General features: G+C 42.3%; 1 protein-coding gene across 10 annotated transcripts; it reads right to left on the reverse strand.

The window, feature by feature from the left end:
* Positions 1 to 2,998: 2,998 nt before the first annotated feature.
* On the reverse strand, positions 2,999 to 8,639 carry LOC105047272 (B3 domain-containing protein Os11g0197600). Of its 10 annotated transcripts, XM_019848255.3 has the most exons (7): positions 8,395 to 8,638; positions 7,776 to 8,325; positions 7,522 to 7,701; positions 7,210 to 7,365; positions 6,885 to 7,048; positions 3,249 to 3,307; positions 2,999 to 3,145 (listed from the first exon to the last, which is right to left on the reverse strand). In XM_019848255.3, exons 1-6 carry the CDS (start codon positions 8,455 to 8,457, stop codon positions 3,251 to 3,253), a joined length of 1,170 nt encoding a protein of 389 aa, XP_019703814.1. In that variant the 5' UTR covers positions 8,458 to 8,638; the 3' UTR covers positions 2,999 to 3,145; positions 3,249 to 3,250. The 10 variants fall into 10 exon arrangements, with proteins under 10 accessions (XP_019703814.1, XP_010924483.1, XP_073108675.1 ...); XM_010926181.4 differs by having other exon boundaries at positions 2,999 to 3,307; XM_073252574.1 differs by lacking the exons at positions 2,999 to 3,145; positions 3,249 to 3,307 and adding an exon at positions 3,336 to 3,447.
* Positions 8,640 to 12,830: the final 4,191 nt, after the last annotated feature.

Genomic DNA, 12,830 nt, shown 5'->3' on the forward strand with positions numbered 1-12,830 from the left:
ATTAGAAATGATTATACATTGTAATACATGGAATGAAGTGCTCGTTTAGAGAGCATGACTGTCATGATTCGTGCATAGAAAATTTCTATTTGGGTAACAGTTGCATAACTAGCTAATTAGTGGAGTGACAATAAAGTGTTATGACCATACTATTATTTTAACTATCACTTATAAGGATTATCTGATATCATGCAGGCCAAATGGGAGAATGTTGGACACATTTCTTATGTGGCCCACATATAAAGTTTTATAATTCGGATATGTTTTGGATGGTAACTACCCACTATCGCCAGTTATACCTAAGATAGTTTTTTAATGAAAAAAAATTGTCGACGTTCCAGAGATCTGAGAAGGGTCCCTAGCCTAGTCTATTAAAAACTCTGTGAGATTCATTGGCAAATGGCGAATACAGAGGCATAGGTTCGAAGACTCCTTTTGCTTTAAATATTTTTTAGATAAATTTCATTCAAATACTTAAACACTAATGGTTGAAGATAAACACCGTTAACTTTTTCGCTGCATACAGTTATTTTGGTTGAAATATTTTTCTCACATTGTGATGATGCAAAAATTGCTTCGGAAGATCTACAGATTGCCCCTACATCAAAGAACCATCCGAAGAAATGTTATAGAGGAATTTATAAGCTTATGTAGAAGCTTTTAGCAAAATCGATTGAGTGTTCTATCTCAAACCTTGACATATATATTCATTCAATGTCAACCATATATGATAAGCAGTATAACGAATAAAAAAAGCTTTAGAGCGTTAAAAGAAGATCTTTCTCTAATAATCGGGGGAAACTCAATCAAAGAAAAAGAAGGAAGTATCAGTGAGTCTAGAATTATGGCCATTCTCCATACCTGAGCTGCCATGTGATATTGGAGTATAATATGCCGAATGGACTCCTCTATATCAAAACATATATCACAGCCACTTGGTATGCGAATGGGCCGCTTTATTCATGGTAGTCATTCAAGTTTATTGCAAGATATTATGTAAATGAGAAGTATTACCTTTCGAAATTGATTGAAAAGTTCGATATATGCTATTGATATCTTCGGAGCCTCGCAGATTATTTTGGAAGGGGATTCTTTGATAATGATTAGATTCCCAGTCTCATCCTTCGGTGCAAAACTGGTAACATATGATTGCCTGCCTTCATTCTTTTAGGATGGCACAATATTGTGGACCATTGAGTTGAGCCTTAAGTGACCAATGATATTGGAATCGTATCGTAGAACTCTCGATCACCAGCTCCAACCTAGCTTTTACATATTTGGTGCGCTGACTCTAATCATTGAGTTTATTCAAGGATGGGATTAGGCATCCTGCTTACCCAAAAAAAAAACCCCAAAGACGGGACTTTCTCCCTTTAATCGCAGAGTTAGCTGTTGGATCCTGATCGGACGGTGCCGAAGCCTCAACACACAAAAAAAAAACATCGCACAGGGGACCCGCTGGATGGACCACTGAGGACGAACAGTCGTGGAACCAGTGGGAGTGCGGGGCCACAGATGTCCAATTGACCGGTCAACGCGTCCAGCATGCGTACGGTTTCCCCCAGAGCCCGGTAACCAGGTAAAGAGCGAACCAGTTTTAACCACGAGTGCAATTGGCGTGATCCAAAAGAATCGAACCAGCTGGTCATCGTACCGTGCATGATACCGAGATCCGGTGTTGGGGGTGGAACAGTCCACAGCATGGCCCATCGTGATGGCATCGAGTAGTCACTCTCGACAGCGACGGAAAGAGGAAATTGTCACATTGGGCTTGCTCCTTTGATGATTGCCATGTCCTTGTCCTTTTTTGTTCCTTTTTTGCATTTCTTATGTAATTGCCTTGGCAGATTAGGTTTAATCCTACATAAGAATAACTAGGTTAGATATTTGGATGGTTTTTCCAATCTGATTATAAATGGGATGGATGCCAGATGGGGGGTATTTTAAGCAGGCCTCATGTGAACAATTAGCCCATTACCCCTCCTAAACTCGACCATGGCCTGCAAAACGTGCAAAATATGGGTTGAAGTTCCTACTAGACATTCGGGCTAGCTACAGCACCTCATGAAATAATCAGTAGGCATGGTACAAAACTAATAAAAGTCTTTTCTCCTGAGGTACATTTAGTTCGCAATCAGAAACGAAATCAAAATCAGAATCAGAATGGATTGGAATGGAAATTAGAATGGTCGTATTCTCCGATATATTTGGTTCGTGAATTGAAATAGAATTTGCATACTAAAAGAGTGTTGAGATTAGGTTTTGAATGCTTGGAGCATTCTTATTTTTCTCTGGAATCCGATTGAAGTAGAACTCCTTCTAATCAAATAGTTCGAATACGAGTAACTCATTCCCATTCCTATTCCAGAACCCAACCTTCCTTCAACCAAGCATGCCCTTAGTTTTTCTCAAGATATAATAGGCTAATATGGCTTTTAATATAGATATAATGAATATCGTAGAAACAGCAAATAGATAGCCTAGAGTGCGACATTTAAGCATATCCATGCCTGCAACCCACCTTTCACAACTGAAATTTTTCCAGTCCTTTAGCCGCACAATTGAACAATATGAACTTATTTCCTGTGCAGATTCTTTCTCCCACAAAATAAAGTCCATTAGTTTGGTAATATGCTACTGGATTTTTTTATTTCAGAATATCCAATCAAAGCCATAACCATTTGTTTTGTTTGGCAATATATGACAACTTAGGAGAGAGTGATTTTGGATTTATTCTGTTAATGGGCTAACTCGATCGATACTTTTGCTTGATGTCTTTTGTTTCTTATCTCATGAAAGAGAGCACAGTAAAGAGAATATGGTAAAGTGCCGCCACCCTCTTGCTGAGACAAAGAACCGCCATCCTTAACTCCAATCAACTGTGAACCGAGCTTAGTTCCATTACAACAATTATATAGTAACTAACTGAAAAATATTCCAGTTAAGCAAAGCTTTTTTTAATTATTATTATGGGACAACACCATGTTTTAACCCAACATGATGAATTTTTAGAAGTATGACATTGCGACAATAATGGTATCAATTACTATGTACAGGATTAAGGCATCAACAATTATTGCATCTCAAACAAAAGTAGTTGAGAAAGAATCAGAGCCCACTACAATAGCTCAGTCACAAGGGCACCCTGCATAATTATGTAGCAAGAACATCAAACTGACACACAATGGCACCAAGCAGAAGGATACTGGATATCACTTTGTCTAATTGACCGTCAAGGAGTTGAGTACCTTCAAGTGCTCGTGGCTATAGGAAAGAATTTTGTTGCCATGACATCATAGCTGAACACCTGAAGATAATAAGAGAGTTCGCTCATTATTCAATTGCTCCTCACCAGGCTTTGGCGTTTATCAATTCATAACTTCATATACTTAACATGCCTCTCTAATTCACCAGTGCCAGACATCAAAACAAGTTAACTCACATGTCCTGAGTAATCATTGGCCAAGAAGATAATCATCAAATCAATAAAGTGTTCACACACTGATCATGATATAAACCAAATACTTGTGAAACCAGTTTATATTATGATTTGTTTGTTCCGCTAAAGCATTCCATACCACTTTCACAATCCTCTCTGATAATCAGAACACAAGATTGTGATACTATAGAGCATGATTTGTTTAAGAGGAGCATTTTCAAATTTATGTAAGAAAAATAAAAAGACAAGTATACATGAATTGAACATACCACCAAAGTCTCAAGGCACTTCCATATTTTAGTTCAATAGATAGAAACATTGAAGCTGTACAAATTTGCTCAATAAGTAGAAAAATACAATCAAAGTTTAACTTTTGCAATGGTAATGTTACTCTATTGCGATTCGGGTGTAATGGGTTCGAGACACAGAAATAGCCTCCTTGCATGGGGGTTAAGACTACGTACATTTGACCCTCCCTAAATCCACAATGGTGGGAGCCTTATGAACCTGGACACCCTTTTTTATGAAGTTTAACTTTTGCACTTGGTGTTACGAATCAATGGTGCAATTTCCTTGACCACCCTGAAGATATGCACCTTCATATGATCTCTTTTGATAAGCTCAAAGACACAAACATCATATTTCTCCAGATTATTGGCATAAGAGAACCCACCCCAACCAGCACTGAAACCGCCACGACTGCTATAACTTACATAGTTGACTGCCCATGGCTTCCCGTTTGGATCCCAGAGGGTCATCTTTTTACTGATCTTGGGAAGATGCTCTCTTACAAAAGGATAAGGAATATTCTGCATTTCATGTAACATGAGGAAAAGTTAAAAGTTTAAAAGCTATAGAGAAAGGACCTCTAGCATTCAAAACATTTGTAACTAAAAGTTCCAAAAATTAGGCATTAGAATCTATGAAATACAAGCTACATTTGCAAAGTTATAAGAAGCAGAGTTGACAGGCCAACTGATTTAGTGAAAAACATCTTTGTTCAAGGATTACATCATGGTCGTTTCCTTCTATTTTAGAAATAAATTTGAAAATTCAGCAAAAGCCTATAAATAGTTAAGCATTAGGAACCATTTCAGATTATTATTCAAAAATCACTACCTTCAGTCCTTAGCAGTAGGTCCAACATTAGAAAAAATTATAAATATAGGTTATAGACAAAAGCAAAATTTAGGAGTATATACTCAAAGGCAGGATTGTATGTGACCATGATCTTTGGCTAGATTCAAATAGAGTACATATGCTGTCGAGTGACCTTGTAATATTGAAACATACCGAAAGGTACTATACAGTTGTTCCTATTCATCTTACCTTCTTTTTCGAGAGAAAGGAAGGAGACCCACCCTGTATAAGTTACCCAAGTCCAAATTTCTGGAGATGCACAGCATAGGACTTTAACCCAGAACCTCCTCTTCTTACTCTTGCTAACAGTTCTACAAAATGGCTTGCAAAGAGCTTATTATTTTAACAGAAAACTAGTGTCTTAACTCTTAAAAATGACCTAAAGAAATCCTAATTACATGATTTCTGCTTAATGCTTACATCCATAGCATTATAAAGACATCAGTAACCAAAAGGGTCTGGGTTACCATATGGGGTCACTCTTTGTCTAAAGAAAAAGACCTTAAATAATTGACTGTTCTACTCCTTAAAAGAGGTTAAGCCTCACATGCCGAGGTTAGTCCTGAGCAGGTTACAATTAGGGCTAAGCACGGGTCGGGTTGGGTCGGATTGAGAAAAAAATTTGATTCGACCGAATCCAATCGGGTTGAAGAAAATCCAACCTGCTACCGTTTATCATATATAAACCATTTGAAACCGAAGTTAATGGTTTGTATCGGGTTCGGATGGGTTGTGTCCGTTTGAGCTTCAATGTTAATCCAATGTTGATTTTAAACATCATAAACCAATACACCATTCAATTCATATAGAAACTAGAATATAATAATTTCATAACATCCATAAGTTAGTACAGAACATATCATAATTGCCAATTTTCAATTCTCCAAGTAGCCTAAGTATCGAAAATACTATATCGGTCCATCGGATTTGGTTTCATACGGATTAAAAATGCAGAAACCGAACCCGACCGTAATTAACCGATTTTTTTATAAATCACAACCAGATTCAACCCGATTCAAGTTCGGTTTCATACGGGTCAGATTGGGTGGGTTTCTTCGGGTTTCGGTTATTTGCTCAGCCCTAGTTACAATTAGTCTAGAGCATGTGAAAAGTTAATCACAAAACAAAAGTCAGAGGGCATTGTCGGAATCAATTAACTGCTTCACCAGAAGTTTTCTTTGAAGCCACTTTTCTGTCATTTTTCTACCAGCTAGCTAGTTTTCTAACCAAAAACTGTTAGAGTATGAAGGATAAGCTATTATTGCAAATAATAAATTTTGGCTCCCATGCAGTCATGCACCATGTTTTATTTCTCAATTTTTATTCCAGAAGCTTAAACCTATGTCGGATAACACTACCCTAAAAAGGAATATAAAGGGAACAGAAATCCTCAAGAAGCAAAGGAGCCAGGTATTTTATGAAGGTGAAAACCAATGCAGAGCAAACAAGCATAAGAAAACTGAACCTTATTTTCTTCCTCGTGGCTGATTGCATCAGATACGAGAAACAGAGAGAATAAATGTCCTCGATAACTAAAGGAGTTGGATACTTTCAGAAGATGGAACCCAACATGCAGTGAACAAGCGTAGGAAAACAGAGCCTCTGCACTTGAATCAGTAGAAATTGGTAAATATGTCTCATGGATGTATCATCTGATTCCTACAATAACTCCTTGCCAGAATTTAATGTTTAAGGATTTGATACCAGGAGGGCTCTCTGGACAACTTTAAGACAGAAGAACCATTTTTTTTTATTTAAATGACCTCCTTGGCCATGCTTCAGTACCAAAGTATTGTCAGCAGCTACTATGATTATCTCGTATGTAGCTTCAAGGTAGTGCAATGAATGAGACGGGAATGACTAAACATCAAGAACAGCTATTTTAAATTAACACTGGAACTACTATCCTCAGTATGTCACGAGTGCGTATAATACAGGGAAACATGAACAATTGAATAACATAAAGCTTCCACCTTCAAAGAGATACTTTCATGCAACTAACATGCCTGATTTTGCAATGCAGACAAGTCCCGTAATAGAGATATCTGAAAATTCAATTATTCTCCTATCTCCTGAATTTTGTTTAAATAATTACGTCAAATTCCAAAAGTCCCCAAGAGACATGCTGTATTCAAAATGAAGAAATACAGAAAAGAAAGGCAATTAGGAGCACTTTCTCAAAACAAACACAACCAGTTTGAGCAAAATTTGTGGTAATATGTTGAAGAAAGAATTCATTGAGGTTCTTGGTCTCTTAAACAATTAATCAGCAATAATAAGCAAGACAATTAGACAGGAAATTTACCATGAAAAAGCTAACATAAACATAGGAGTCCCGCATAACCACACGAACAAAAGGACTTTTTGATTTGAATGATTTTGCCTGTTCAAGAGCCTTATTTATTTCCTCTTTTGTGACAGGTCGCCGTTGTGATATTAGACTGGGCATTCGCTGTACCTTGGCCACAACTACAAGAAGCAAGACAATACAAGGCTTATCACTAACTGAAAAAAATGAAATAAATAAATAAATAATCTACATCGAACAAATTAGTGCTTTACAAGCGTGAGAATTGTTAACTATAAGAAGACACAATCACAATATTTGTTCGGCAAGGCAAAAAGCTCACCTTCCCCACGTCGAGCTACATCATTACATGGAAGCAATTTTAAGCGTTCTGACATCTGACTAGATTGTTTCAAGGCACTCATTTTACTGGGTCTACCTACTTTCTTACTTAAGGATTTTGCCGTCGATGTCACAGAAAGGGCACTAGTTTTAGCTGCTGGAACTCAAAAATTTAGTACATTAGCAAAATCCTGCACAACTAATGCTGAAGAAGAAACAGTCACATAATTTTTCAGGAAATGGATGAGAATTAAAACTCAATTTCTCACTAATGCTTTGTTCGTAATTTAAAAATAATAATAATAACACTTACGGCGCCCACGCTGAAGTTTTGTCTTAGCTTTGTTCACAGCCATAGTATGTTCGCTTGAGACAATTTTCCTCTTATGCAAGTCCTTCTCTCTCATAGTATTTTCATGAACTTTCTTATGTGGCACAGCCAAAGCTCCAGAAGGTGGACTAATACGAGCTACAACCATCGAATTACTCCAATCTGATGATCTGGATATATGCCAATAATGATACAGAAATAATCATATAATATAGTAAAAAACCAACTTTTCTTACCAGGTGTCTTACTTTTGGATTTTCTCAACTTCCAACTATCCAAATCATCTTGAGATATTGCAGCAACTTCATCCGAAGGAGAACCCTTCTTCCTCTTTTCCGTCTTCGAGGGTGGGCCCTGCATCGCAAGACAATCAACGCTGCATATATTCCTCATGTGACCAACTCCAAAACTCTCATTTGGTGACAAAACCAAAGCTTTTGAATCATGCTCTCCCATGGTCTCCCCTTCCTCACCGCCCTCGATTCCATCAACAATGGCGATGTGCCCTCCTCCATATGGCCTAGCTAGGAATGCCGCCTCCTTCTCGCAAGCAGTCGCATCCAAAACCAGCACCGAGAAATGCAACCCGCCATCATACCGGAAAACCAAAAAATCCCCGAGCTCTATCGAGTGATCGGCGACGAACTTCTTCCACCCATTCGCAAACAAAAGCCCCTTCGAGCTCTTTACGAACTCCACATTCCATGTGCCCCCACTCGGCCCCTTCAAAGAGACAGTTCCCGGCAACTCGTGCTCGATATATTTGCGGAATGCCGGCGGGATTTTCTGCAAGACCCACAAAAGATTACAACTTCGATCTTGGACCCAAAGAACCTGAATCGGGAGATAGCATACCAGGTGGTCGGAGGAGAGCTCGGGAAAGTAAACCTTGAAGAAATGCGGGCTCGATCTCTCCATGGGAGTTCGATCGCTTCCTTTCTGGGATCTCTCAGGGTTTTTTCGGCCCCCCCACGCCTTTGGGTTCCAATGGGGAATTTTTCCCCCTCTTATTGGCGCGTCCGTGGTTTCTAATTTGTAAAACCCTAGAAATTTGATCTTTTATGATGGGATGCATCGGTGTCGGGAAGGTGTGTGATGATTCCGAATTCGTTATCAAACTAAACCAGGACGGAGGATTGGATCAGCTGGGCTAGGTAGACTATGAAAAGGATCCTCTGTATTACGCGTGGTGCTTTGTGGGTTACGTTGACGACGTGTCAGTATACTCGTGGACCATTGAGGTGAGGTTAGCTGTCGCATTTGATCGGGTAGGACGGTTTTACAGTACTGAAACAGAACATACGTTTGGCGATAGGATATATTGGGCTTTGGGTTTGGGAAAAAAAAAATATGACGAATGTTTGAGGTAAACTTGTGAGCTGACGGTGATTCTCCGATGTTCTCTCGATCTCGAAAGATTCTCTTCAGATCTTTTTCAATTTAATGATTATTTGATTATGAAAATATTTTTGATTTCATTATTACGGTATATAAAATAATTTTTTATTATTTATGGATATATGATAAATAATTTTATAAATATTTAATTTTTCAACGATTACACCTTTGCAAAGATTGTCATGGCAGATTTGAATTTAAATAAAAAAATAATAATAATTTATAAAAAAAAAATTACATCTCATCTATTGATTTTCACTTCTAATTATAATAGATTTTTGCTCCATATGTACATACACCGGATCAAGAGACCTCAAAAGAAAAGAGCTTTTAAAAGGAGAAACTCCCTTGACTTAAAGCTCTCACGACGGGAAGCTCTCAATTCCTCATCATCAAGCTCTCAAGTCCTCATCATTATTTATTTACTTTTCTTTTTAAAGGTTTATTGGTCTGTGAGCACCGAAGAAAAAAAGTAAGATCATTAGAAGGTCGAGATAATGAGAAGGCCAAAGTGGAAAGCCAATCTCAGAAGGTCAAGATAAAAAGTTGATTTGAGAAGGTCGAGGTCATCAAAAGACTAAAGTGGAAAGCCGACCTCCAATGACTAACGAAGTCGAGCTCCTAAAGGCCAACCTCTCGAAGCCAATCTTCCTAAGCCGACCTTTAAAGGTTGTCCTCCTGAAGCAGCTGAAGGCCGACCTCTCGAAGTCAAGTTCCTGATGGTTAAGCTCTCAAAGACAATTTTCGAAAACTGACTTCCAAAAGATTGAGCTCCCAAAGCTGATTTCTAAAGGCCGACCTCATCAAAAAGCTGAGTTTCCAAGCCAACCTCTGAAGACCAACCTCTCGAGGTGGACCTCATCAGAAGGTCAACCTCCTGAAGCCGACCTCCGAAGATCGAACCTCCCAAGGTTGAACTTATCAAAAGGCCAAGTTTATTAGAAGATCGAAGACAACAGAAAGCCGATCTCATCGGAAGACCAAGCTTCTGAAGCCGATCTCCAAAGACAGATCTCTCGAAATCGAGCCCTCAAAGCCGACTTCCAAAAGTCGAGCTTTAGAAGTCGACCTCCCAAAGCTGAGCTCCTCGATCCACCAGTCTACTCAGCCATGTGGGCGATTCTCGAAATCTCCCAACTTATCAGAATGTGGCCTAGAAGTTCAAAGAATTAGGCATGACGACTTAAAGACTCTGACTAAACTGCCTATGGCTCCACTTTTATATAAAAAAGTATCAAGGGGACCATGAGGTAAGCCCAATTAAAGAAGAGAATAGCACACCAATACTCTCTCTCCCACTCTCTTTTCTCTATCGTTTTCAAGCTCAGACTAACTTAATCATCAAAGGGTCCTCCATTGAAAAATCTTCGATGAGTGTGGACTTCTCTTGTAGGTTTCCTACGATGCCTCGAATCCCGGACGGCATCCAACTCCAGCTCCGTCAACATTGAACCGAAGACTTGTAGCAACAGTTGTTATTATTAATCTTGATAAAAAAAAGATAAATAAAAAATATAATTATAATTATGATGAATATAAACAGATATAAATAAATAAAGGTGGTTGGGTGGATGTCTGGCCAGGACACCACCTCCCAAGATCCTTTCAGTACCACGCGATGCAGCAGGAAGAAAGAAGAAACAAAACAAAAGGAAAAACAATCAAAATACGTGGATCAGCCACAAAAAGGCTTGCCTCCACGGGGCATGCAAACTTCACTATGAAAAGAAAATTTTTACAAGAGGAGACCTCACCCTCAACCCTTGTACACCCAATTCTCTCTCACATGAAGTTCCCCTCACAAAAGCTCTCTCTCTCTTGGAGACCCCCCTGAACCCCTGAAGAGCCTGGCGACCGCTGTCCAGGAGCCTCCTGCTCCTTCCCTCACAGCGCCCTCGCCCCTCTCTCTCTCCACGGTTCGTACGGCGGCGAGAAACCGAACCCCTGAGCCCCTCTCTGTGCCTCACAGGCCTTTTAAAGGCATAAATACTGTTTAAACCTTGATTAGAGAAGGATTAGGAATCCTAAACAAAGCCAAAAAACCCTCCTGACCGTCGGATCAAGACCGGGAGCGTCCTCGACCCTTAGATCGCGCTCCGGTCCACGAAATAGGGCCGTGGACCGCGAGAAACGCGTGGGAAACGCCCACGCGGTCCGCAGACCGCGCCGTGGACCACCCGGTCCATGGTGGACCGGGGCAAGGGCCAGCAGGCCCGCTGGCCTGGGCCGCGCCCGCGCGCGCGGGCCTGGGCCGCGCCTGCGCGCGGGCCTGGGCCGCGCCTGCGCGCGGGCCTGCGCGCGCCTGGGCCGCGCGCCCGCGTGCGCCTGGGCCGCGCGCCCCGCTGGGCCGTGCGCCCGCCTGGGCCACGCGCCCGCCTGGGCCGCAGGCCCCCCCCGCGCGCGGGCCTGGGTCGCGCGTCCCGCGCGCCGCCGCCTGCGGCCGCTCCGCTGCCGTCCGCCGCCAGTCGCCGGCAATCCTCCGCCGCCTCGATTTTCGTGCCGACTTCGAAAGCTCGTATCTCCTCCATCCGAGCTCCGTTTCAGGTGATCTTGGTCTCGTTGGACTCCGTTTTTCGCCGCGAACCTCGCTGTGGGCTCAATGTGGGCTGAATCTCGAGGCGTCAAATCCTAATAATCTCCACCTCGACTCGATATTCGGCCTCCTTCAAACTCCGAGAGCTTCTGGATCTCCTCGCCCCCATGCCCTGGGGCAATCGCCTGCTGATCATGGATGGGCAAACATGGGAGTCGAGCCAGGCTGCTCGATCCCATCTCCGTCGTATGCTGTGCTCCTCCTGACCTGAGACCTGCTCGGGGCATCATCCTGCGGCAATAGGAATCTTACCTTGCGACGTCGCCTCTCGTCCTCCCGAGTCTCTTGTCTCATGCCCGATCCGCCTCCTGGAGCTCCACCTCGCTCTGGGCTCCACCTGGCTCCCGATGCTCCACCTCGCACTGGGCTCCCTGCCAGGTAATAATGTCCTCTGCTCCCCTTCTTCCCCTCCAGCACAATCCTATCGCCGCGTAGCACCCTCAGGATTCCTCCACCAGCTACCGTCCTGTAGCCTCTCGAATCCAGTCTGCTAAGTGAGATAAGATTCCGCTTGAAATCGGGTATGTATCGGACCTCCCCCAATCTCCTCACTGCACCGTCATGTGTCCTCCAGCTGACCGTCCCAATGCCTCTGATCGCACAGCTCGATCCATTCGGCAGATATACAGTGCTCTCACTGTTCTCTAGGGAGTCAAACTGCTCCTCTCTGCAACACACATGATAGGGGCATGCAGAATCTAATATCCACTGCTGGGAAGAAGTAGATACCTCGTCAGATATCTCCAGGACATCTCCATCTGAATCGCTGCCGACCGTCGCTACAGCAGCCACCGTCCGATTTTTCAGTTGAGGGCAATCTCTGGCTAGATGCCCCAACTCCTCACACCGGTAACACCTGGTTTTGCTCAAGTCCCTCCTGGACTTAGACCGCCCTCGATGCGATCTCCTGTCGCTCCGTCTACCGCCTCCTGCACCTCCAGAAGTCACCAAAGCTGAGCTATCACCACCTGAGCTCGAAGCTGGGTTCTTCCTCCTGAGAACATCGTTCTGGAGTATCGCCGTGGTGACCTCGTCCATCTTGATAGTGCTCTTCCCCACTAGAAGAGCAGTCACCAAGGACTCGTACGAAGGGGGAAGCGACGCCAGCAAAACCAGCGCCCTGATCTTCTCCTCAACGTTCTCGCCAACGCTGAGAAGGTCGGTGAGGATCTTCTGGAAGTAGCTCAGATGCTCCTGCACGCTCTGTCCCTCAGTCATCCGCAGTTGGTAAAACTGCCTCCAGAGGAAAAGAGTGTTGGTGAGAGACTTCGCCATGTACAACTCCTCGAGCTTCGACCAC

The sequence above is a fragment of the Elaeis guineensis genome, chromosome 2 (genome assembly GCF_000442705.2).
Source record: "Elaeis guineensis isolate ETL-2024a chromosome 2, EG11, whole genome shotgun sequence".
In the NCBI taxonomy this organism is placed as follows: domain Eukaryota; kingdom Viridiplantae; phylum Streptophyta; class Magnoliopsida; order Arecales; family Arecaceae; genus Elaeis; species Elaeis guineensis.

What these genes read in the sequence shown, in the direction of transcription:
- LOC105047272 (XM_010926134.4), bottom strand. Translation starts at nt 8,457, where the DNA reads ATGGAGAGATCGAGCCCGCATTTCTTCAAGGTTTACTTTCCCGAGCTC. An exon ending in TGTAGCTCGACGTGGGGAAG is followed by an intron (nt 7,049 to 7,209) that starts GTGAGCTTTTTG and finishes TGCTTCTTGTAG; the next exon opens with TTGTGGCCAAGGTACAGCGA. An exon ending in TTTATGTTAGCTTTTTCATG is followed by an intron (nt 4,249 to 6,884) that starts GTAAATTTCCTG and finishes CATGAAATGCAG; the next exon opens with AATATTCCTTATCCTTTTGT.